The following is a 25,570-nucleotide window of genomic DNA, read 5'->3' on the forward strand; positions in this document are numbered from 1 at the left end:
GACAATCATCTTTGGAATTGTGATAATGAGCTGATTGTTAATTAGAGCTTTTTTCGTGTCAAAATAGGCTGCAGTGCAGATCTGTGACATTTGAATCTGGTTTCAATTGCTATTTAGAAGTGAAGCTTGTCTTAAGATTTATCTTTCCTTAGTATTATGCTGTTGTCAGTTTCCACTTATTTGTGTATGTTTTGCGTGCTAGCTTTGTAGGGGGTTGTTTTCTCTGATTTTTTTTTCTTTGGCCTGAGAGTATTGCTCTGGTAGGCTAATGTCAATATTTCTCATCGTCTGGGGTCGTGGCTTCTAGCTGGATCACAATGATGTCTATGCAGCAGGGCTTTTCAGGGCAAGTATCTGTGTATGTTCTGGTTATTCTTACTTATATAGGTTCCAGTCTCATCCTGTACATGTTTGTATGTTCAGTGGAGGATTTTATGTGGTTGAGGTCGTGTATTTTAGTGGGAATATCCCTAACTGTGGGACCCAGGAGCCTGGGACTCCGAGGGGCAGCAGGCACCATCCATCTCTGTGCCCTTGGTGAGGTGCATAAGCCTCCTTAGCCTTCTGTTACTCTGTCTGTGGAGGTAGAAGATTGGAGTAGGTGATCCGCCTGGCTGCCAGCATCTGGCCACTACAGTCTGAACGTGAATGATTTCTTAATCCTTACAGGGTATCTCATTGGTGGGGATGTCCTCAGGTTGCTACATGGACACATGGATGAATGTCTCACCGTCCCTTCAGGAGAACATGGTGAAGAGCAACGGAGGTTGGTACCTGAGCCCAGCCTGTTGACACTGGCACTTTTTTCCCTTGATTTAATTTTTTTTTGAAAATTAAAGATGTATCTGTTCAGGCCGTTGGCATAATACAAAATGGGCCACCGATGTTCATCTGTCCACTGAAGTAACGTATTGGTGAGCCTCCCTAGAAGTTGTTTCTCATGTTCTGTTTTTAGTACCTATCAATAGAAGAGCTCAAAATTTTTGTATGATGAAAACACATCAAGAAACATTGAACGAAACAAAGGAAGTGGGAGGAGTGAACACATTACATAAGTAAACGACTTAAGAGTTCATTGAATGTTCATTTGTTTTGATTAATTTTCTTTCTAGAATGTTTAATCTCAAATTCAGTTTCAATGTCAGAGTTCTCGAATTGTGCAAAATTTCAGGACCTTTTTCCATGACCTCTCATTTGTTAGCATAGATAACAACATTGACCACTTGTCCTCGTATTTTATGTGATGTAACTCTCATGTTACTTAATTTGGCATTGGGACAAGATTAAGATAGTCTGAGTCCACTGGGAAAAATACACAAATATTATAAAACCCTAAAAATATATAGAGTGATTTGATTGTTGTTGTTTTGCCTCATGAATTAGTCAATGAACATAGAAGATGAATACATAAATCAGAGAGTACAGTGAGCGAAAGCATTGTCCGGATGGTTTGTTATGTATCTTTAAGTCTTTTGGTGGGCATTTCTCATAATATTAACAAGGACATTTAGGTTAATGTTATTTAATACATATTTATTATTGTAATTTAATAAAAAGATACAGGGAACATTCAGAAAATTAACGATCATTTAACTGGCTATATAACCTAGGGAAGACGACTCCCCTGAGACCTGGGTACTGGGTCTTTCCGTTACCAGGCAGACCTGGTTTGAAGGGTGACATGCAGGTCCTGGAAACATGCCCGAAGCTGAAAATGCTGCTTTGGGTAGGTTAGGAAGAAGATGTCGATGTGGTAGTAGGGTTTATAGAAAAGATAAGGGGGATTTTAAAAGGCAGTAGGTTCAAGGAATTCATTTCAGACAGAAGGATAAACATAAGAGCCAGAGGGATGACAGTATATTCTGAGAACAGCAGTCATTCCAAGGTGACCAGGAGGAAGACGGAGGGAAGAGAGTGGTTTGCTCAGCTTTGGAAGGGTCCTCACTGCCATTGCCTTGGGCTGGCTTTTCCCCTGAGGTGGTTAGGAAGGGATGGGGGGTGGCGAGTGGAATGCACAGATCTCTTTCAAAAGAATGACTCTGATAGGTGAGAGGAGTTTAGATTAGAGGTGGGGAGGGTCTGAGTCAGGGAAACCAATTGTAGTAATTCATCAACCCAGAGAGTGCCGTCAGAATGGACAGGAGTACCCGAACCAGAGATATTTTAGGTAGAATTTGAGAGTTGAGGCATGACCTGGATGTGAGCTGTGAGATAATGTATCAAATCCAGGGCAGTCTGATGCTTCTGACTCGGCGGGGAGGTAGATGGTGCTCACGGTTGCAGGAGATGGTGCATATTTGGGATGAAAGACGGAGTTAAACTTGGGTACAGATGAGTACAGAGGGTCTATGGAGTAAGTTGGAAATTGGGATTTCTGAGTATTTAACTTAGAAAAAAGCTTGGGTTGGATGTAAATGACAAGTGCATGGGGGATATTTGCAGGAGTGGGTTTCCATCACATTCACTCCGATGGGGAGAGAGGAGCTGTGATTAAAGGGATGTGTTTACCAATTTGGGCATTGCTTTTAAAAGTCTGTGAAGCCCTGGAATAGACTAACCAGACAGCTGAGGATGGATTCTGCTAGAACACAGATATCCAGGATGTGGGCAGAGGAGGAAGCGTCAGCAGGAGAGCCAGGATGCTAGTTCAGTGTGGAACAGGGAAGTTAGTGGTGGAAGCCAAAGGACTGGGGTGTGGACGTGTTAAATGCTGTGACATATTCACATGGAGTTAGGGCTTGTAAGAGGCCATGCCAGAGTCTTTGAGGTCTTCAGTCCCTGAGTTGTTAAATGGAACACTTAGGCCAAGAGATTCTAGAGCCCTCTTAGCTCTATCTGCAGACATTGTAGGGCTTTGTGATTAAGGGACTCTAGAACTAGACAGACCTGGGTTTGGGGCTGTACTCTGCCACTTACGAGTTGTGTAATTTGTGCTGGCGACATAATTTCTCTAAACATTGGTTTTCCCTTCTGTAAAATGCAGCTTAAATGTTATTTCCTCCTTTATAGGGCTGTTATAAACACTAAATAAGAAAACGCATGTAAAATACCTGACACATATTAAGAGATAAATAAATTTATTGTTGTTGACATTATTATTATCCTTATTATGTAGACTGAAGAGGTGGTATTTAGCCAGATATGATGGAAAAGTTTGAGGGACCCTGGGCATGTACATGACGGCATGGTAGAGCATAAACTTTGTAGGAGAGAGGCCAAACTAGATCAAAGAAGATCTTTTAGATGGCTCATCATTATTGCAGAGAAAACTAGGCAAATTTCAAAGATATATTAATATTGTTCCAGACCGACTTTCTTGCTGCGTGCATGTTGAAGCCTGCCCCTCCTTTCCACGTGCTGTTCTTGAGTTAATGGTAACATATCAGGGCTCTTTCTAGGTAGTGATGGCAGTGAGAACACATCTGCTAGTGTCCCTTTTTACAGCCAGTTCACATGGCTGAAATTAAATTAAAATGGATGTCAGATCATTACTTGAGGGAGAAAATGAGTCACCAATAGGTTGCACAGAGGATGAGGGATGTTGCTTAAGAAAGAAGAGTTATATTTGTCTTGATTATAGTGGGAATGAGCAGTTATTTGCATATAATGATAAAAATAATTTCTTCATTTTGAAGTTCATAGAACACTTTATTATTTCAAATCTTGTTAATATCATCGTGTAGAAATTCTTTTAACCTCCCCCTGTTCTCTCCCTAAGTCGCTGCTGGTGCCTTAGGGAACCAGGGTATACAAGGACAGCTCAGCCCAGAGGCAAATTTCTTTATTTGATATCAATCTGTGTTGGGTAGAAATGAATAATGATGACCTAAAATATACTTATTTGATTCATTAAAAAATCAGTAAAAGATGATTTGATTTGTGGACAGTGATTTGAAAGCTAGAGAAGTTCCAGAGAAACATGTAAATTTTTCTTTTATTTCATAGCTCTTTGCTATAATTATGATCTGGTGATACTCATTAATTATATCTTGCTATTGAAGTTCAATAACTAAAGTCATATCTGTTTTGTTATAAGAAGGTAGTGGAAATGATTAAGAAGGTGGCCAGAAGAGACATTTATTTTGGGGTAATTTTGGAATATTTTGGCCATAAATGCTGTGTTCCTAAATAGATTTGTCCATCTGCCCATGCCTGGTTCCATTTGCAGTTAGTGAATGTACATAACTATAATTGTAGCTATTGCAAACGCAGTTCAATGATGGGTTCTGGAATTCTGGATAGCAACAGAGTTATCTTTAACTTCGTTTTCACAGTTAGCCATGTTTGTATATGTGGTTAACTATTCATTCTCAAAAAGAATGTTGATAAAACTCTTAGAATGAAGAGCCTATAGAGCTATTTAAGTAGAGCTGAGTTAGAAAATTAGGCCTATCAAAGTTAAACTAAATATATATGTTTTCCAATACTTCCTGCCCGTATGACTTTCACGTATTGAATTCTGACATATTTGTGAAATATAGCTTCACTATCGTTTTAAGTTGCTTGAGATTTTTCCAGGAAGATACACATCTCTAAAATGATTGGTATACAATTTATCTAAACAACAGCAAAAATAATAAAAATATAATCTTATGGTAGTTGTGAGCACTCAGGTACAAGGGAGAGATCCCTTGAGTATTAGTATTAACTGTAGTGTCATAATGTTTTAGTTCTTAGACTTTTAAAATAGTGAGATAGAATAAGTTAAGGAGAAACAGGTTCTGGTAGTTGACAAGGGATTTGTCAAGTGCAACATAGTGTATTAATTATTGCTTTAAAAATAGACTTTCATTCTGGAAGCTTGAAATTTGATTACCAAATTGTATTTCAAGCCTGAACTATTTTATGTGGAGAATATTTTTTCTTCTAGATTTTTGTGTCTGGATGGCATCTCATTCATTATTCCGTCCGTAATTTTATGTGAGCATAATAAAATATTGACAAAGGCATTTACTTTATGTGCATGCACACTTATTATATTTATGCACTAACTATATGAATTAAGTATGCCATGCTTTTACATTAATACATTTTCAAATAGATAAATTAGGGGAATATTGTTTGAGATTTCTGATTTGGAAACCAATATAGGGAAACATTGTTTGAAAAGTATTATTTGTATGTTCAAAACAGGTTTGCTGCATCACAAGTAGTTTTATTCCTTCAATTTGTGGAGCTATTAGATTCTGGGTGCTGGGGCTATAGTAGTACATAAAAAAGGTATGAAGTCTCTTTTCTCAAGAAGTTTACATTCCAGTGGGGATATATGACAATAAAATATAAATATGTTTATTTATAAATGCATACACATACCCATTTTATGCATATGCAGAGATAAAATGCATTAGGTGATGATGGAGAAAAATAAAGCAGGGAGAGGAATGCAGAGTGTTTATGTGTGTTTCATGTTTTGTGTGTGAGAGAGAGAGAAGGAGAAGGAGTGGGGAGGTTGGGGCAGGGAGAGAGGTGGTTCTTTTTCCATGTTATCAACATTACTCGTGGTGCATATTTGCTCTGACTTGTCACTTTCAAATACGGGGCATTTAAGTCATAGTTTCTGACTATATCTGGAAATAAGTGAAACATTTGCTTTCTAGAATGTAACTCAGCAGGCAAAAGCTATCCTGTACGTATGCAGGACATTATTTTTACCTCTATGCCCCTTTTAATAGGATGATGATTTAATGAGCTTTAGTTGTAAATAATTGATAAGGCATGAGACGGACTTGATATAATGAATTAAATGTCTCTCAGTCTGGCTCGGAAAGAGATGCATGGTTTATGTCTGTGTGTGCAGTTGGGTGACTAATATGCTTGTGAGAATATCTGTGTGTCTTCAGTCGCTACCTAGGAGGAAGCTTTTAAAGCTGCTCTGTTGTGCTCCAAAATTGTGAAGGATGAAGTTATAACATATGGGCTTTTATTCCTTCTTTCCTCCTCCATGTCCTACATATATCTTTTCAGCCCGGGTCTGGGAGTAGGATGAGTTTGCTAAACAGTTTTGATGAAAGAGTTGGTGCATAAAGAAGAGCTATTTCCTGCTCTTTGCCTCTTCTCCCGTGGGAGAGATTCACTCTTTCCCCCAGACTTAAAACTCCCTGCCGCCTGCAGAGAGCGAAGTGGCTTCACTTCAGTCTGTCATCTTCTAGCAGCCTCACCTGGTGGAGAGCCACTGTCAAGGAATGGGCAGCATAGGACTTCAAAATCATAAACTTTTAAAGCAAAGGATTAAAAATATTCATAAGAGTTTGAGCTGTTGGATTTCAGTCAAAATGAAAAAAAAAAAAATTGAGGCATTTTCTGCACTTACGGTGTGTGAATTGTAAAAGAGACAATAGATTAGAATCAACAGTAAACGAAAAGAAATCTCCCAGTTATTTTCTCAGTTAAAATTTAAGACCATGACTTGTTCATATCTCATCTGTTAAGCTTAATCTAGATGTAAGCAGTTTCTTTCAGAAGAAAAAGAAAGGAAAAACATCCTCTTTAATTTCCAGGTGCTGTTGTGGTTATATTGTAAACTGAATGGGCTGAAAAGTAAAAAATAACGGCACATTATTTTGTTGCTTTTCTGCTCTGGTCCAATTTACACGATTCTTTCAGTGATGACTCAAAGTGTAAGGGCATTATTGTTTTAAGTCCGTGCTGATTCATTTCCATTTGATGCAGTGGTGTCATCTGAAAACATACCAGTTTTCCCTTGTGGAGCAACTTGAATGGAACTATTGTCACAAACTCAGCCCTTGAATCAATAAATACTTCTTGAGATGCTGGTTAGGCATGTACTTGGTTTCTGTTACTGCGAAGAGACTCCTGACAGCTTGCTTTAGCACCTGCCTGTAGCTCAGCTGCTGAGCCAAACACTCCCAAAGGTACTAGCAGCAGAAATTCTGTGAGCACGTGTGAACTGAAACACTTATGATTTAACTCTGAAATAATCTTCTAATTCTGGGTCTGCTTTTCAGTCACTTCAGCTCAATTCCCTTATTGCTTATTGAGGAATTTGTATAGCCCAGACCTTTTTGATGTGTGTTGGGTATAAAAAATAATGACAATTCATGACTAAGACCTCAAAAGCACAAGCAACAAAACCAAAAATAGACAAATGGGACTTAATTAAACTAAAAGGTTTCTGTACAGCAAAAGAAATAATCAACAGATTGCACAGACAGCCTGTGGAATGAGGAGAAAGTCTTTGCAAACTCTACATTCAACAGGGGACTGATACCCAGAATTTACAAGGAACTCAAACAATTCAGCAACAACAAAACACCTTAATTTCAGACTGAGACCCCAACAGAGAACACAGCTATGCCATGCCCAGACTTCCAAGCTACCGTAATGGACTGTTAACTTCTGTGTGACTTCACCTTAGGAATGAGCATCTACAGGGAAGAGAAGGACTGATCCCAGGTTGGAGAGATGAGAAGCATCTAGCAAGATTCCTGAAAAGCAATAGCTGGTTATGTGATACTTGAATCAGAAGTTCTTTTTAAATGATAAACACAAATAATTTCCTTTGAAAAAAAATAAATAAATAAAGTTGATTTAGGTCTGGTTAGTGAATTTTAGACGAGAATTGCCAAAGTGTTGTATTATTGAAGATACACAAGTAAAAAGAAAGGATTTTTAGTACTTTTTTATATATATACTTAGAATGACGTTGAGGTGAGGGATATATTCTATCATGAACTATTTTGACCTATCAGTTTTGAGTGCATCAGTATTTCTCAGGTATCTAGTATATTTTGGGTTTCAATCACCTCGATTCTTATTCATAAATATAAATTTTTAAAACTGAATTTAATCACATATTTACAGGAAGTTGTAGAAAATATACACATCGTGATCTTTAATAAATGAACTGTTTTAATAAATAAATACTATTTTAAAAATGAACTCAGTTACAAAGCTAAAAACTTACGATAAAAATTTCTTATATGTTAAATATATTGGAAGTATTTTAAATAAAGCTCATTGTCAATACTTCTTGTTAGAAGTTAGATAAGTATTAAAACTATTCAAATATAACAAAAAAATAGCTGGTTATGCAGGAGGAACACCTGGGAAGAGCCATGTCCTGGAGTCAAATTGCAAGATTTTCAGTGGCCTGCTCAGCTGTGTCAAATGCAGTGCTGTCCTCAAATTTACTCAAAATGGCGTGCCCTTCAGACAAAATGTCTTCATCATTTTCTCTTATAGCTTCAACTGTGACATTTGTCAGTTGCTGCCAAGTGTGATGTTCCTGTCACATACTCATTCTCCTGAACTCCTGTCTTAAATGTGCAAGTTTTTACTGCATATCCCTGCATGAATTTCCTTTGGGACTGCAGTTCAAATGTATCGGCCTTAATTTAATTCTGTCAGCGATGTTTTCCTTCTTATGGTCTGTAAGTTGGTTATGTATACCAGTCTACTGTTGTCAAACCTAGCCTTGACCTCCTTTCATTCTTCATTTTTTGAAATTAAAGAAAGACTTGGTCTTTAAGTCCTATTGATTTTATCACTGAATTTTTTTTTCCTGTTAGACTCTTGCTAAGAGTCCTATTAGTTAGACTCCTCTTGCAGATGCCAATTTTAAGTGTGAACTCTCCAATTAACTGTTATTTGAGGACTCTGTTGCTTTCAGATTAATATTCCAGGTCCTTGTCCTTATCTCCTATCCTTGTGGATCTGTGATCCCCATTCAGGTGAGTAGGTGAGAAAACTTAGTTAACTTTCTCCTCATCCCATGCATCTACCACCCCGGCCTATTCTTGCCCTTTGAACACAGCAGGATGCTACTGCAACATTCTAGAACATCTTTCCACTCTCAGTGCCATCTTCTCTGACATATCCATGCTCTTTTCTTTGCTGTTGAATTTCTACCCAGCTTCAAGGGTGAACCCAGTTTCATCTCCCTCATGGAATCTTTCCAGAGCTTTTCTTGATAACTATACTCTTCCCTTTGCTTCCTTCCTTCTTCTCTTAGTCCTTCCCTCCCTTATCCCTTCCCTCCCTCCTCCCTCCTATTTTTATATGGTAGTTTTTCCACACTACTACATAGGCTGGTTTTTGTTCTTTGTGTCTTTCTGACCACATTAATCTGCACCTTCATGAGTTCAGGAACCTTGATGTTTCATCTTTCTTGTTCCTACAATCTATACTTAAGTGTCTAGAATATTTATGAATGATAAGCAATAAGTATTTTTTTCAGCTAAGTACAATAATACTTTTGCCTTTTTTAGGTGGAAGAATAGATAGTAGTTCTTCATCTTATTTTTTTAATTAATTAATTATTATTTTTATTCTTATTTCAGCATATTGTGGGGGTACCAAGTTTAGGTTACGTATATTGCCATTGCCTCCCCGGCCCCCCAAGTCAGAGCTTCAAACATGTCCATCCCCTAGACAGTGCGCATTGCACTCATTACTTCATGGTACTTACTTTTGCAAAATTTACACATACAAATTTCTGTTCCTCCATTCTTCTCTCTGAAAGAGAAGCCCCAGAGGTTTTGTGTGATAGCCTGGTATTTTTTTGTGTCATTCTGGAGAAAGAAAGGCATTAAAAAGTCTGCAGTTTACAACCGTCCCTTTTGTTTTCCTCCTAATACATTCCTAATATATTTTCTCTTACTATATTAATATTTGTTGAGCATGGGATTATTTAATGATTTTTTAAAATTAATAGACTTTATTTTATGGTTTTATATTTATATGAAAATTGAGCAGAAAGTATAGAGAGTTTGCGTATACTCCCTCACCAGTTTCCCTGTTATTGACATATTAATGTGGTACACTTGTTATAGTTGATAAGCCAGTATCGACACATTATTCCTTTTTTTTTTTTTTTTTTGGACACAGTCTTGCTCTGTTGCTCGGGCTAGAGTGCCATGGCGTCAGCCTAGCTCACAGCAACCTCAAACTCCTGGGCTCAAGCGATCCTCCTCCCTCAGCCTGCCAAGTAGGTGGGACTACAGGCATGCGCCACCGTGCCTGGCTAATTTTTTCTATATATATTTTTAGTTGGCCAGATAATTTCTTTCTATTTTTAGTAGAGATGGGGTCTGGCTCTTGCTCAGGCTGGTCCTGAACTCCTGACCTTGAGTGATCCTCCCGCCTCGGCCTCCCAGAGTGCTAAGGCGTGAGCCACCACGCCCGGCCAACACATTATTCTTAACTGAAGTCTGTAGTTTACAGTAGGGTTACTCTTAGTGTTGTACATTCTATGAGTTTTGACTAATAACATGAGTTCATGATTGCAGTATCAAACAGATTAGTTTCACTGGCCTAAAAACTCCCTGTCTGTCACCTAGTCATTCTTCCCTCCTCCTGAACCCCTGACAACAACAGATCTTTTTACTGTCTCCATAGTTTTGCCTTTCTCGTGATGTCATATAGTTGTAACCGTACAGTATACGGTAACTGTCTTTTCAAACTGGCTTCTCTCATTTAGCAATGTGCATATACTTTTCCTTTATGTCTTTCCATGACTTAATAACTCATTTCTTCACATCATTAAAAAATATTCCACGGTATGGCTGTACTACAGTTTGTTTATCCGTTCACATATTGGGGGAAATCTTGGTTGCTTCCAAGCTGTGGTAATTATGAATAAAGCTGCACAATTGATATTTGTGTGCAGGTTTTTGTATGGACCTAAGTTGTTAACTCATTTGAGAAAATGCCAAGGAGCACAAATGCTGGACTGTTTGGTAAGAATATGTTTAGCTTTGTAAGAAACTGCAAAACTGTTTTCCAGAGTGGCTGTACTATTTGTATTCCCACCGTCGGTGAATGAGAGTCCTTGCCAGTGTTGAGCGTTTCGGCGTTCTGGGTTTTGGCCGTTGTAATAGAGGAGAAGTGATATCTCGTTTTAATTTACAGTTCCCTGATGACACATGACATTGAGCATCTTTTCATATGTTCGTTTTTCATCTGTGTATCTTTGGTGAGATATCTGTCTACATCTTGTGCCCATTTTTAAATTTTTTGTTTATTTCCTTATTGTTGAGTTTTAATAGTTCTTTGCATATTTAGTATACCAGTTCTTTATCAGTTATGTGTTTGCAAATATTTTCTCTCAGTCTGTGGCTTGTCTTTTCATTCTATTAATAGTGTCTTTTGCAAAGCAGAGGTTTTTAATTGTAACGAGGTCCATCTCAGTATTTTTTATTTCATGAATTATGCTTTTGGTCTTGGTATCTGAAAAATTGCCAAATGCAAGGTCATGTAAACTTTCTCTTCATTTTCTAGTAGTTTTATAGTTTTGTGTGTTACATTTAGACCTGTGGTCCATTTTGAGTTAATTTTTGTGGAAGGTATAAGATATCTTCTAGAATCATTGTTTTACATGTGTCCAGTTGTTCTAACACTATTTTTTGAAAAGATTATGTTTCCATTGTATTATGTCTGTGATCAATTTTGAGTTAATTTTTTGTGAAGGGTGTAATGTCTGTGTCTGGAAGCTGTGTCTGTGTGGTTTTTTTTTTTATGTTTTGGGGGTTATTTTTTGGTATATGAATGTCCAATTATTCCAGCACTATTCTTTGAAAGGCTTTTTTCCATTGAATTAGCTTTGCTCCTTTGTCAGAGATCAGTTGACTGTGTGTGGATTTCTTTTTAGGGCTTTTTATTATGTTCCATTATTCCATTTGTCTGTTCTTTCATCAGCATCACACTTTCTTGATTACTATGGTTTTATAGTAAGTCTTGAAGTCTGATAGTGTCTGTCCTCCAGCATTGTCCTTCTTCTTCAATATTGTGTTGGCAATTCTGGGTCTTTCAGCTCTTCATACACTTTAGTTAGAATCGGTTTGTTGATATCTACAAAATGACTTGCAGGGAATTTTATTTTGGTTGCCTGGAAATTATAGATGAAGTTGAAAAGAGCTGACATCTTGATGACATTGGGTCTTCCTGTTCATGAGCAGTTTCTTCCTTTCCAGTCTCTGTACCTTTAATTTCCTCTTCTTGTCTTACTGCGTTACCTAGAACTTCCAGTACAGTCTTGAATTGTTGTGGTGAAAGGAGGCATCCTTGCCTTGTTCCTGATCTTAAAAGTATTGAGTTTCTCCTCTTTAAGTATGATGTTAGCTTTAGGGTTTTTTTTAAATGTTCTTTATCAAGTTGAAGAAGTTACCCTCTGTTCCTAGTTGGCTGAGGGATTTTATTACGAATGCATATTGGATTTTGTCAAATGCTTTTTCTGCATCTACTGATAGAATCATATGATTTTTTTTGTTTAACATGTTTATATGATGGATTATGTTACTGTTCAGTGATATTTTAAATTAATTACCTTATGTATACAAAAGGAGAAAAAAATCATTTTTGCTAGCATGCTTGTATTCAAGCAATACATTCCTTTTGAAATAAAAAATAGTTATAACTCCTGTGAATACCTGTTATGACATTTATAATCTATTCTTTTAGGATAATCAAATAACCACTGATTTTTCAAAGGAAAAATTGAATTCTTTGGTGCATCATGCATTTATTGAAAATTAAGTTTGGATAAATGAAGAAGTCTCGTATTATTTTACTGCCCTGCATTGCAATAACCAAGATACATTAGTATGGCTTTTTCTTTGTCCCTGTTGCATTCTACATAAACGTGTAATGATGATATGAATCGGCAAGGGAATCTTTGGAGGCTGGTAAACTACTCTTCTCTATCCATTGCTTGAGTACTGGGTTCATTATCAAAATTTGATGTGACTGATTAAATTGCCTTTTATTATTATTATTATTGCTATTTCCTCTTTTCTTGTTCAGGTATTTGTTATACAGTCTAGCCTCTCTCTTGACAGAAATGAAACCAGAATGTGTATATTTTCAGAACATAGGACTCTGAGTAGCTTCATTTCATATCCCCATTGCTTTAAAGTCATACAGTAAATGTAAAAAGAAAGAAAGTTCGTTCACTGGGCGCTCTCCGCCAAAGTGTCTGTGATACTGTAGTAATAATAGATGATGTAAGCTATTAAGTGTTAAAATAATATACTGAGCTTCAGGGCTTTCTTATGTTGAAGAAACAAAAGTACCTTGAAAAATGCCCCAATTGTTCTTTTTTGTGAACTTTTTCGCATAAGTCAAGTGCTCTGAAGCCCTCTGAATTTATCTGTATTTCACTTGGGGGGAAAGAGCTGTCACAACATAAATACTAATTCCAGATTTAGAAATGTGACTCAAGGTATAGAAAGTGGACTTTTCTCCCAATTACTTACGAAAGACCCTAGAACCAGGATTTTATCTAGCTAGCTCTCTCTGAGATGAAAATTATCAATAATGTGAGTAGGAACTTCTAGACCTGGGGTCAGCAAACTATGGCTAATGAGTCAAATCCAGCCTGCCCACCTGTTTTTGTAAATAAAGTTTTATTGTGACACCGTTATGTTATTTATCTGTATCTATCTATCGATATTTACATATTGTCTATGTTTGCTTTCGTATTATAACAACAAAGTTGAATAATGGGACAGAAACCATATGGCCCACAAAACTTAAAATATTTACTGTCTGGGTCTTTACAGAAAAAGTGTGCCCACTCCTGTTTTAGACCACCCTTTCATGGTGGCAATGAAAGATGGGGTAGGGGGTATCAGTCCAACAGCACTGGAGACACAAGGATCCCTTATGCCCAGAGGCAAAGGAAGAATGACAAAGCACATGATTTCAGAAGTAGATTTTAAGAGGAATAAGGTAGTTAGGAAAGGAAGTATCCTTTTTTGTTTGTTTGTTTTTTGAGACAGAGTCTCACTCTGTTGCCCAGGCTAGAGTGCCATGGCATCAACCTAGCTCACAGCAACCTCAAACTCCTGGGCTCAGGCAATCCTCCTGCCTCAGCCTCTCGAGTAGCTGGGACTACAGGCATGAGCCACCATGCCCGGCTAATTTTTTCTATATATATTTTTAGTTGGCCAGAGAATTTCTTTCTATTTTTAGTAGAGATGGGGTCTTACTCTTGCTCAGGCTGTTCTCGGACTCCTGACCTCGAGCGATCCACCTGCCTCGGCCTCCCAGAGTGCTAGGATTACAGGCGTGAGCCACCACGTCCGGCGTGGAAGTATCCTTTTAATCTATGTAAAGTGAACATTCTTCTCAGAGATTGAATTCTTTGTAGTGTTCTTTTACTATCAAACTGTATCACAATATATATAAAATGGAATATACTATACAGCCTAAAGAAAGAAGGAAATCCTGTCATTTGCAATAGCATGGATGAACTTGGAGGACATTATGTTAAGTGAAATAAGCCAGGCACAGAAAGATAAATACACCACCGGATCTCACTTAGATTTTAAAAAATTGAACACATAGAAGCAGAAAGTAGAATGGTGGTTTCCAGGGGTTGGGGAGATATGAGTCAAAGGGTAAAAATTTCAGTTATATAGGAGGAATAAGTTCAAGAGATCTATTGTACAACGTGTGACTGTAGTTGATAATATATTGTATACTTGAAAATTGTTAAGGGAATAGGTTTTAAATGTTCTCACCACAGAAAAATAATGAGAGGTGATACATATGTTAATTAGCTTAATTCAGTCATCCCACAGTGTATATAAATATTTCAAAACGTCATGTTGTACACCGTAAGTATATACAGTTTTCACTTGTCAATAAATAAAGTGTATGGTAGCAGCTGCCAAAAAGGCATATTGATTTGTATGTGAATTTTAAGGCTGCATATGTATTCAGAATCATTTTCTTGGATGTACAGAACTACTAGAAGCAAGGGGAGTATGTAGATGTGGCTGGAAAGGAATGCTGATGTGGAAATGCATAGGTGTGCTGTAGTGGAGGCAGGGTCCCTCGCTGTCATTAGATTTCAGTGACGATGTGACCCCGTAAAGGTGAAGAACTGCTGCAGGGAAGAACGTGTCACACATAATGGGGTGGGCCAGGCAGGGGAGCTGGGAGGAGTAAGGACATGCCATGTTGAGAAAACACTCATGCAGACCTGTGGAGGGAACCACCTCATGAGAAACTGAAGCCTCCGGCCAGCGGCCGTGTGATGGAACCATCGTGACAGTAGGTCCTCTAGCCCCAGTTCGAATCTTAGGTGCCTGCAGCCCTAGCCTACATCTTGATCGCAGCCTCCCAAGAGACCCCAGGCCAAACCTCAAGCCAGAAGCATCCTGGATTCCTGACACACAGAAGCAATGTGAAGTATTATAATAAGTTTTTATTATTACAAATTCGAAAGAGGAATGCTGAGATCCTACTGCTACCATTGAACTGTAGGAGGAGACTGGCACTGAGGTGACTGATTTAGGATAAAGATTAGGTAGGTTTCATTTCCTATTTACATTGTCGTGAGCAATTTTATGTTTTAGGACTTATCCCTTTGGATATCAACAAGTATATAATACTATTGATTTGGTAACAGTCAATTCAATTCAGGCAAACATTGTGGAGTCCTTAACTCCCTATATGGAAGGATTTGAATATATCATCATCATCATCATCATCATCATCATCATCTGCAGCCTCAGAGCTAACATTTGTTGCACAAGGACTTTTCCCAGCACTCTATGTGGGTTATATCACTCATTCCTGCCTCACAGTGACCCAGTGGAGGTCATGCCCATTTTCCAGATGAGGAACACGAGGCAGAGATAAGTTCAGCAACTTGCACAAGTTCATACAAGGAAGTGACATCTTCAGAAAGTTAATAACAATCAGATGCGAAAGTGAGTCATCAACTTCTTGGAGCCCTGCAAAAAAAAGTGAGCTAATAACTGTGGTGTCACGCCAGCCCTCGCAAGGAAAGAAAGCAGCTTCCACGCAGGGCGGAAGCGTCTCTTTAGGGCGTTGAATCTTTTATTAATAATGTGTTTTATGATTCTGTACTAAAGTCCACTAATTAGAATTGTGTATCCTATAAAATTTTATTATAAATATATGCCAACCTGTCAGGCTGCGAAGAGCTCGTAAGGATTTGTGCTTTTATTAATATGCTAATGCCGGTCTTTTCTGGGCCTCCGATTCCAAGATGCAGTCTCCTGGCTGTCAGAGTGCCTGCTCCTTACTGAGAAACAAGTGGTTTGACAACTGAGATGAGACTTAAATTGTGTTTTATAGCCCCGAATGCAAAAATAACTAATTACCTTTCTTTCGGTGGGCAATATTATAATAGTTATGAGTGGAATTGATGGTATAATAGGAAGAATTTGTACTTAGAATAACCTTAAAGGACCTCTGCAGGCAGTTTTATGTGATCGGCCTGAAATATGAGTTCCTTAATGAAATGTATCATATCGGGGGATAATGTGTTATGGAGGCATAACTTACAGCCTGAGGCCAGACTTTCTCAAAGTCCTGTTGAACAAGCTCAGACTGTTGGTTATTACATGTGCACATTTTAAAAATTCCTATTCAGTGAAATTATAGTGGCTTTGACTTTTTCTGATTTACGAGGTGGAAGTTTCATTACAAAAAAATTCTGTTAGAAATACCAATGCCTAGTTCTTTTAACACATTATCTTTCTCTTAGTAGCTGGTACATTGCAAACTAGTCTTCAGTGAACGAGTGCTGCATGAGGACTTTTGTGTTTTCTGTATCTGTTGATCTTCCCCTGAACGTTGGCATCACTGGAGCCATTGGCACTAAAATCCCCTGTGCTGAGCAGCAGCTAAAAAAGTGCTGTTGCTTCTGTTGCTCTAATTTCTTTTTCTTTCTTTTCTTTTTTTTTCCACTTTTTCTTTAGATTGAGTTTTCTGTTTAATTTTTTTAGAGATCTTCCTCCCGTCTCAGTCTTCGTGTTGGAGAGGGCACTTGCCCTGAAGATGATCATTTAGTTGTATGAGGTCAAGGGTAGCAATAACATTTAATGAACTTGGTCTGTAAAGCAGTTATGCTTCTGGGCTCTGACTGGGCACTTGAGATGCATTGCAGGGGACAGAGACAGTCCCTTCACCCAGCAATTGTCTTCCTCCAGGTGGACTGATTTCTAAATGAGTTTGCTGTCAGAGTCACTTAGGATGGACAGAGATTCTTATTTATTTCGGATCTTGGTATTGTGCTGCCAATTTGCAGTCTGAAATAGCCCATGAAGACTTGATTAGATAATCATTGATGTTCTGTACGTGCCATGTATTTATATGGGGAAACTATAAAATAGCAAAGATTCCCCAATCAGCAATAAGTAATTGAAAGAAGTCATCAGATTCTGTATACCTGCCAATAAAACATTTTGAGAAATTGAAGAGAGGTAATTCAAGGCACAGGGCCCTTTAGAATAAAGCTAAAAAGTATTTCAAGTAGGAAGGAGGATCCAACTTTCCTTTTGACTTTATATGTGTGTTTTTAAATTTTAATGAAAAATACCATTAGAGTTCTACTTATATAAATAATAAAATATCATTGTTAAACAATAAAAGTTATTAAAGAGTAAATATTTTAATAATTCTTCTTATGCTTTATTATTTATAAATATGTATAGCTTTACATAAACATATTGTTCATGCTATTTGTATCTTAGAGCTCTGTACCTTTTTGTTATGTCATTAATCTTAATAGTTTGATGTTCTTTTTTTTGTTGTTGTTTTGAGACAGAGTCTCGTTCTGTTGCCTGGGCTAGAGTGCAGTTTGATATTCTTTATTCAACAACTTTGTCCATGCTCACGCAGATATATAGCTGCATATAACACATATATGATAGATTTTTTTTTTTTTTTTTTTGAGACAGGGTCTTGCTCCATTGCCCAAGCTAGAGTACACTGGCATCATCATAGCTTATTGCAACCTCAAACTCCTGGGCTCAAGGAATCCTCCTGCCCCAGCCTCCCGAGTAGCTGTGACCACAGGTGCATGTCACTATGCGTGGCTAATTTTTTGTTGCTTTTTATCTCTTATAGAGACAGGGATCTCGCTTTGTTGCTCAGGCTATTCTCAAACTCCTGACCTCAAGCGATCCTCTGGCCTCAGCCTCCCAAAATGCTAGGATCACAGGTGTGAGCCACGGTGCCCAGCCCTATATGATAGATTCCTAGTGATTTATTGTTTTCTAGGAAATGTACATCATTTGCATTCCTGCATTTTATTTATCTTGACAATACATCATAGAGTCACCTCTTCTATTTTCTGTTTGTTTATTTTGTTTTTCATTTTATCTCTTCAGGCAACTCTTTAGTTTATTTTCATGATTTTTACTCTAATAATTAAGAGATTGCAGGCTGTTTTGAATTTATCTGTGAATCATATATTTGTTATTAAGTGTTCTTCTCATTATATTCAAGATAGGGTATAATTTTGATCCCTCTTTGATCTATGAATTATTTAGGAGAGTTCCTTAATATTCCAAGTTGTTACTTTTTTTCATTTTTTAGTATTTGTTTCTAAATTTTATTGTTTATGATCGGAAAATATGATGAGTAAAAATTTTTACTTTAAAAAAATCTGATAAAGGTTTTTTTTTTTTTGTGGCCTAGTAGAATTTTATTGAAGGTCAGATATATTTAAAAAAATCTGTGTCTGTGTGTGAGTGTATCTATCTATAAATGTGTATATATCCACACACATACACAATGAGTCATTTATTACTTTTCAACATATACCAAAAGATTCTGAATTAATTAGTCTGAGTGTTATCTGTGCATTGGAGTTGTTAAAGCTTCCCAGGTGATTCTAATTCACAGCCAAGGTTAAATACTGCTGCCTTAATGAAATATTGAGTCTACCCCAGTGGCTCCAAAGATGTGGACTGACAGCCCTGGCCTTACCTGGGAACTTGTTAGAAATGCAAATTCTTGGGCCTCACCTCAGACTTAATCAGAAACTCCGGAGATGGGGCCAGCAATCTGGGCTTTTTAATTCATATTTTAAATTGACACACAATTGTACATATTTATGGCATGCAATGTGATATTTTGATACATGTATAAAATGTGTAGTGATAAAAATCAGGATAATTAGCATATACATCATCTCAAACCTTTTTTGTATTGAGAACATTCAAAATTCTTTCTTCTAGATGGTTGCAAATTGTAGTAAATTATTGTTAACCATAGTCATCCTGAACACTAGAGTTTATTCCTCCAATCTAGCTGTATTAAATGCAATCCTGTCATTCCTGGCAACATGGATGAGCCTGGGGGACATCATGTTAAGTGAAATAAGCAATCTGGATTTTAACAAGCCCTTGAGGGGTTCTACCTCACTAAAGATTGAGAACCATTTATCCAGGACAGTGGGTCTATGCTGGGAATGATTTTGTCCCCAAATGGACATTTGGCAATGTTGGAGACAGTTTTGGTTGTCACAGCTGGTGGGAGGCTACCGCTGGCATGTAGTAGGTAGACGCCAGGGATGCTATAAACATACTGCAGTGCACAGGAAAGCCCACCCAACGGAATTACCCAGCCAAAGACATCATAGTGCTACTATGGGGAAACTGACCTAGACCATGGTTTCTAAGTCTTGGCTTCCCCTTACAAGTAGCTGGAGACTTTTTAAAAATTCTAACTACAAATGTGTTTAATTGATCATTGGTGACATCACAGCATAAAGATTTTTAAAAGCTAGTCACATGATTACATGGCCAAGATTGAAAATCACTGCTGTGGACACTGGTAATTGGTGTATCTTAAACCCTTAGGTCATAATGGATGGATCAGGGTGATCCTGAACTTACTAATCAATTTTAACAAAAATGATAGACAACTAGACTCTATGTAACTCTTGTGATATAATAAAAAGTGCAAAACCAATTTTTGAAATGTCCTTGCCAAAAAATGAAATTTGAACAGCTTCTAGATAGCTAGATGTAGCTACCAATTTAGAGGTACATGGTAAAAATACCATGGGGGTGCAATTGGTAGTATCAGGAATGTAGAAATTCCTCCAGGACAAATGACACAGACTATTTTTCATCAAATAAATAGCAAGAAGGAAAAAAAAAAAAAGAAGAGAGGAAGTAGGGGTGTTCTAGAATAAAAGAAACTTAAGACACCTAACCAGTTAATGCATCTTGTTTGAATCTTGATTTGAAAAGCAATAGGAAGGAAAAAAAGACGTTTGTGAGACAATTTGGGAAATTTGAACACTGACTAGATATTTTATAATATCAAATAATTTCTAAGCATTGTATGTGGAGAGGAAACTGGAGGTTATTAGGTAAAGCAATGTTATCCCTACGTGGATCATTGTTAAAGTTGTGTGCTGGGTGTATGGGGGTTTATTTTAATATTCTCTCTACTTTTGTGTATATTTGAAAAGCTTCACAATAAAAATAGTTAGAATGAGGAGGAATATCTAAACAGGTAGAAGGAAAAGCAGATGAGAATGGTGTTAGAAAAACTGTCAAGACAGTAAGAGTTTCCACACTGTTTAAAAAAAAAAATGTCCATTGGGTTTGGTAACATGAAGATCATTTGATGACCTTAGCAAAATCTGTTTCAGTGGAGAAGTGGCTCTGGAAGCAAGTTGGGAGCACACCGGAAATTGACAGGAAGCAACAGTGAGTCAGCAAAGAGGAGAGGAAGACGTGGGCACACAGGGTATTGTTACGTTTGAGACAGAATAGACTTGGGTTTATTTAAATGATGAGATGAATCCTATGGAGAGGGAGGGAAATCGTGAATACTTGAGAAAGAAGCAGTGGGGTGAATCAGCTTAGGTTTCCCTAAAACAATTGCAAAGGGTCAGCATGGAGATCAAGTTGGATAATGTACATAAATTACTCAGCATTTTGTACAGCGTATTAACCAATTATGAGAGTTTTAGAATTCAGGTATGTGTGATATGCATCCAAATACGTTCCTTTTTTGTGTGACTCTTCTTTATATTTTGATATAATTTGCAGAATTCTACATTAAAATATTAAGACTTGGTATTCTTATATTGCTTTAAATGATTTCTGTATCTGAAACAGAATTTAGAACTGCAAATAATTATATACATGTGTTGAAATAATAATACATTAAGCTATATTTAAACTGATAACTGAGTACTTTCCTGGACCTAAGTTAAATGAGTGACTTCAGTCTATTTGCTGGGAGAGATGAGGGAGGGAGAGAAACAGAGAGGGAAGGGAGCAGGAGAGAAAGAATTGAATGAATGAGATTAAAGGGAGAAAGTGACAAGAGACAATATGTTTAAATCAATTAAATCAATGTTTATTCAGGACAGACTTACATTGATCACTGTTATAGTTATTTTGATTATTTTTATTTCCAGCTATATTGTCTCCTACCAAAAAGTCTGACTTTGTTTATCCATGTGCTTTGCCATTTGCTTTTCTCTTTTAATTAACTTGAAAAATAAGAGCGCAAAGAATGAAACATGTTCAACTCAAAAAGGGCTTTTTTCTGTTTGTTTAAACAGAACTGTTCATTTTGAAGGCGGTGCCATATCTATTCATGCACGTTCCCTGTGGAGACTAGAGACGCTGAGAGTTGCGTAAGTAGAACTTTGGAACCCAGCCTATTGCTCCAAGGGTACGAACTACCGCGTTGCTCTTGACCTCTGAGTTTGTGTCCAGTGGTCATTGCTAGCAAACAAACAAGCAAAGGGAACACTGAGGAAGTGGTGGAGAGTTTCTCTTTCTTCTTTTCCATTCCACCTACTTTTATTTATCTTCTCTTAGTCTAAGTTTACCAGCTGGTAAACCTGAGAAATAAGCAATCATTTTGTAGATTCTGCTCTTGTCTTTAGCCTCATTTGTTTTAGTAACATCATCCTATCCCAGACCATGCACCTCTTGGCAGAAAGACCAACGAGGAGAGAGTGATGTAAGGTTTGGAGACAGGACAAGTTCTTTGAGCTGACAGACTGGGTTTAACCTTCCAAAGGCACATTTAAAACAATGGAAACTAGAACAATAGGACAAGAGACATTACTGGCAGTCACTATATTTACTTAAAAATAGCTTGATAGCTGAGTAAAAATGTGGATTGTAATAAAAGTCACTGTGTAAACGTTATAGTAATAAGAATTTATATTATATATATTTTCTTTTTTTTTTCTGGTGACTTCAAACAGCTGTCTGGAACCTTTTAGTTCCTTTAAATAGATACAATATTAATGGTAAAGGTGTTGTTTGGGCTATTTTAAATAGAATTAAAATGTTAGATTGTTTTTAATAATTGGAAGATTAGTCCTTTGCCTAAAAGCAATACATTTTCAAAGTATTTGTTCCTTATTGTATTGGGCTTTAAAGAAATTATTGATTTAGGATTATAGCCTGCAGTTGTAGCAGTGGGACTATTTTATTAAAGAATAGCTGTCTTTATAGACTTTCTATTTTGGGGATTATTGCCTTTCTAATGGTGATTAAAATAGTTTAGTAGTCTAAAGTTGTTTTTGCTAACATGTCTTATACAGTAATTTTGAAAAACTTTACACATCCCTGAACATTGTCTGGTTAACATAGAACTTACTTCATTATCAGTTTAAATACATGCATAGAATATAACTTTCAGTGTATTTTAAGTAGTGGTGTTTTAAAATAAAATGCTTACACCACTCTTTGCAAAGTGTCCAATTGAGTATAAGTACTGCTGTGATTTAATACCTTTTTTCATTTATTTAAAAGTACTTTACCTAGCATGGTGGCATGCACCTATAGTCCCAGCTACTTGGGAGTCTGAGGTGGGAGATCTCTTGAGCCCAGGAGTTCAAGGTCAGCCTGGGAATAGCAAAACCCCTGTCTCAAATAAATAGAAAGATAGCTAAATAGATACATAAATAAATAAATCTTCTTTAAGAGTAAAAAATTTATATTATGCCTCTTTCTCATTGAAATTATATTTCTATTATGACTGATTTTCTTCTTCATTTCATATTCCTATGGAACAAAAACATATAAATTTTTTGTTTGTTATGTTAATAAGTCTGTAACTTTAAAAAATTCTATATTAACACCATTAATTAGTAATATTAAATTGCTATAAATATGCAATTGATCAAATCCACCTAAATATTAAAACTTTTGATAAATATTAAAGTAAAATTTTATTAGAAATGCATCTCTTAATGATATGAAAGAAGAAACTGAGTCATAAGGCAAAAAAGGGAAAAACTCATAGCTTTTATATATTTTGTAATTATTCAGAGAATTTAGGGAAAGGGATTTTAAGTATATACACATATTTACTTCATGTATTATAAAAATAACTGATTAAAGAAATGACATATAGTAATAATTGCCTATGTAGGTAATAAATATATATAATTTGTCAACGTAAGTGCAGTTTAGAGAGGTTTTGTTGCCTTTATAAAACAGAGTCCAAATGTGTGTTCAAAATTTAGAGATATACCTACGCTGCATGATTGTGTGCTTAGAGAAATGAATTCTTTTTTGAGCCAAGGCCCTAAAGTTGTTGCAATTTTGGTAAAAAATAAAAAAGCATGAAAGCTTCTGAAAACCTGAAAGGACTTCATTTTTACTGTCTATAATAAGATTGGTGAGCCATAACTACATAAATCCAATTGTTCTGCCAACCTCTGCACACCTTCCATTTAAGTGGTCTTGATTGTGTTTCTCTACTGTTGCTTATGTTTGTATTTTGAAATGGAAAGTTTGGAGTTTATTTTGATTTTGATTATGGAGGATTGATATACAGAAAATATATGATCTTATGGTCAGCTACAGGGGAAAGGGGATGCTAATTGTCTCTTAGAATCCAGGTGTCACTGAGGGGAACAACCTGGAAGAAGGCAGAGCAGGTAGTTTTTCAACCATTTAATTAATATTAAAGAGAGAGATTTTTGCTCTGCTCTGTGACTCTTGATTAATACTATTTTGCCTTCCTGTCTAAAATAGGAAAGTAGGAGGTGCATAGGTAAGGAATATAATTATTTTAAAGATTTTTTTCAGATTACGTTATCTCTGAACTACTTTGACTTTATTGTAAATATGCAAATTAGACTGCATTCAGTTTAAATGTTTACAGTGGCCACATGATTACTAATTTTTCTTTCTGCTTAGGAAATTATAGTCAAAGATCCTGCTTACGTTTGTGGTAGAACTATATTTCCCAATGCCATCTTTTAATCACTGCTTCTGCCATGATTTTGGGTGCTGTTGGATCAAGCCCTAAATGTTTTCATTAGGTGGAGTGGAAGCCACATAAGATGGGGCCAGCCATTCCGACTACGCCACGTCACAACAGGAAAATACTTGAGTCTCATGGAAGACAAAAACCTTCTACTCATGGACAAAGAGAAAGCTGATGTAAAATCAACAGCATTTACCTTCCGGTCTTCCAAGGTAAGACAAAAAGTACTATTTTGGATTTCCTGTAAGTATATTCCCATCACCTTTCCTTTGATGGGGATAACTTCTTTGATGTTAGCAATGCAAAAAGAAATGATGTGTGAGCATGTTTTGCATGTATTTCTAAAGTCCCAGTTTCTCTTCCATCCCTTACTCTCCAAAAAAACAAAACAAAACAAAACACCAATTTCCTAAACCATTAAAACCTGCCCAGGTGTTTCACTGGGCTCATAGTTGTTTGGTTATTTACATAAAAACACATCCACCCAGCTCTTTCTTGTTTTCTTAGGCATTGATGGTATACAGTTGGCACAAACCCTGTATGTTGTATAACACAGTGAGGATAAAGCACAGCAGAATATTTTTGTCAAAGATACATTTACACATCCACTCTTACATGCAGACCCTTTCTTCTTAGCCCCACTGAATACCTTTTATGATAATCATATATTTTTGTTTATAATTAAATGAAGATTTTTGCAACTTGGGCACAATGATAGGACTTACACTGAGCCACTGACTAGCTTTTGTCTTAGAAAGGCAAAACTTTGTGTTCCTCATATATATAAAGGTTTGACTTTGCATTTCTGAGGTTAGTATATACTCTTCTGGGTATAGGCATCTTCAGAATGTTATGCAAGGCTCATCTTTTTTATTTTTAACTTACTGTTTATTTTTCAGTACTAGAAAATTGTAAGGATTCATTGCCCTTCCCCATATTTCGTATTCTGAGCGAATTCAGGTTGGATTTTTGATAGCAGTATTATTAGATGAGAAAAGGTATAGATACCATGTATAACATTCATAAGAAGGTCATGCCTGTAGTCCCAGCTACTTGGGAGGCTGAGGCAGGAGGATGGCTTGAGCCCAGGAGTTTGAGGTTGCTGTGAGCTATGGTGATGCCACAGTGCTCTACAACAGAATGAGCCTCTGTCTCTAAAACAAAAACAAGAATGGACTATTTCACCACTATTACACTGTTATTTCAGGGGACTTTGGGGGCTGAATTTTTCAAGGAACTTATTTACAACAAGGCAAAGTTTGTTATATACTAGTATTTTTAAGATGTTTGCTAATCTTCCCCTCCTCCTTTCCCTTTAGGAAAAATTGGATGTAGGGGTGAGAAAAGAGGTCGATGGAATGGGAACATCTGAAATAAAATATGGTGACTCGGTATGTTACATACAACACGTAGACACAGGCCTGTGGCTCACTTACCAGTCTGTGGATGTGAAATCCGTGAGAATGGGATCTATCCAGCGTAAGGTAAGGTCACATAATGGAAAAGCACAATTTGTAGTAGTCAGTTTTTGTGAATAAAGTACCTACACACAGGTCAAAAAGAGGTAGCCAACTCAGCCACATGC

General features: G+C 36.8%; 1 protein-coding gene across 5 annotated transcripts in view; it reads left to right on the top strand.

Annotated features, from left to right (window-relative positions):
- The window catches only part of RYR2 (ryanodine receptor 2), a 596,087-nt gene that overhangs the window by 274,817 nt on the left and 295,700 nt on the right, over positions 1-25,570 (top strand). For all 5 annotated transcript variants that reach the window (XM_045537281.1, XM_045537279.1, XM_045537276.1 and 2 more), the window contains exons 10-13: positions 670-766; positions 21,311-21,385; positions 24,041-24,197; positions 25,305-25,469. In XM_045537281.1, the coding sequence (XP_045393237.1) occupies positions 670-766; positions 21,311-21,385; positions 24,041-24,197; positions 25,305-25,469 (494 nt within the window). The remainder of the gene's footprint in view (positions 1-669; positions 767-21,310; positions 21,386-24,040; positions 24,198-25,304; positions 25,470-25,570) is intronic.

Source organism: Lemur catta, chromosome 25 (assembly GCF_020740605.2).
Source record: "Lemur catta isolate mLemCat1 chromosome 25, mLemCat1.pri, whole genome shotgun sequence".
Classification (NCBI taxonomy): Eukaryota; Metazoa; Chordata; class Mammalia; order Primates; family Lemuridae; genus Lemur; species Lemur catta.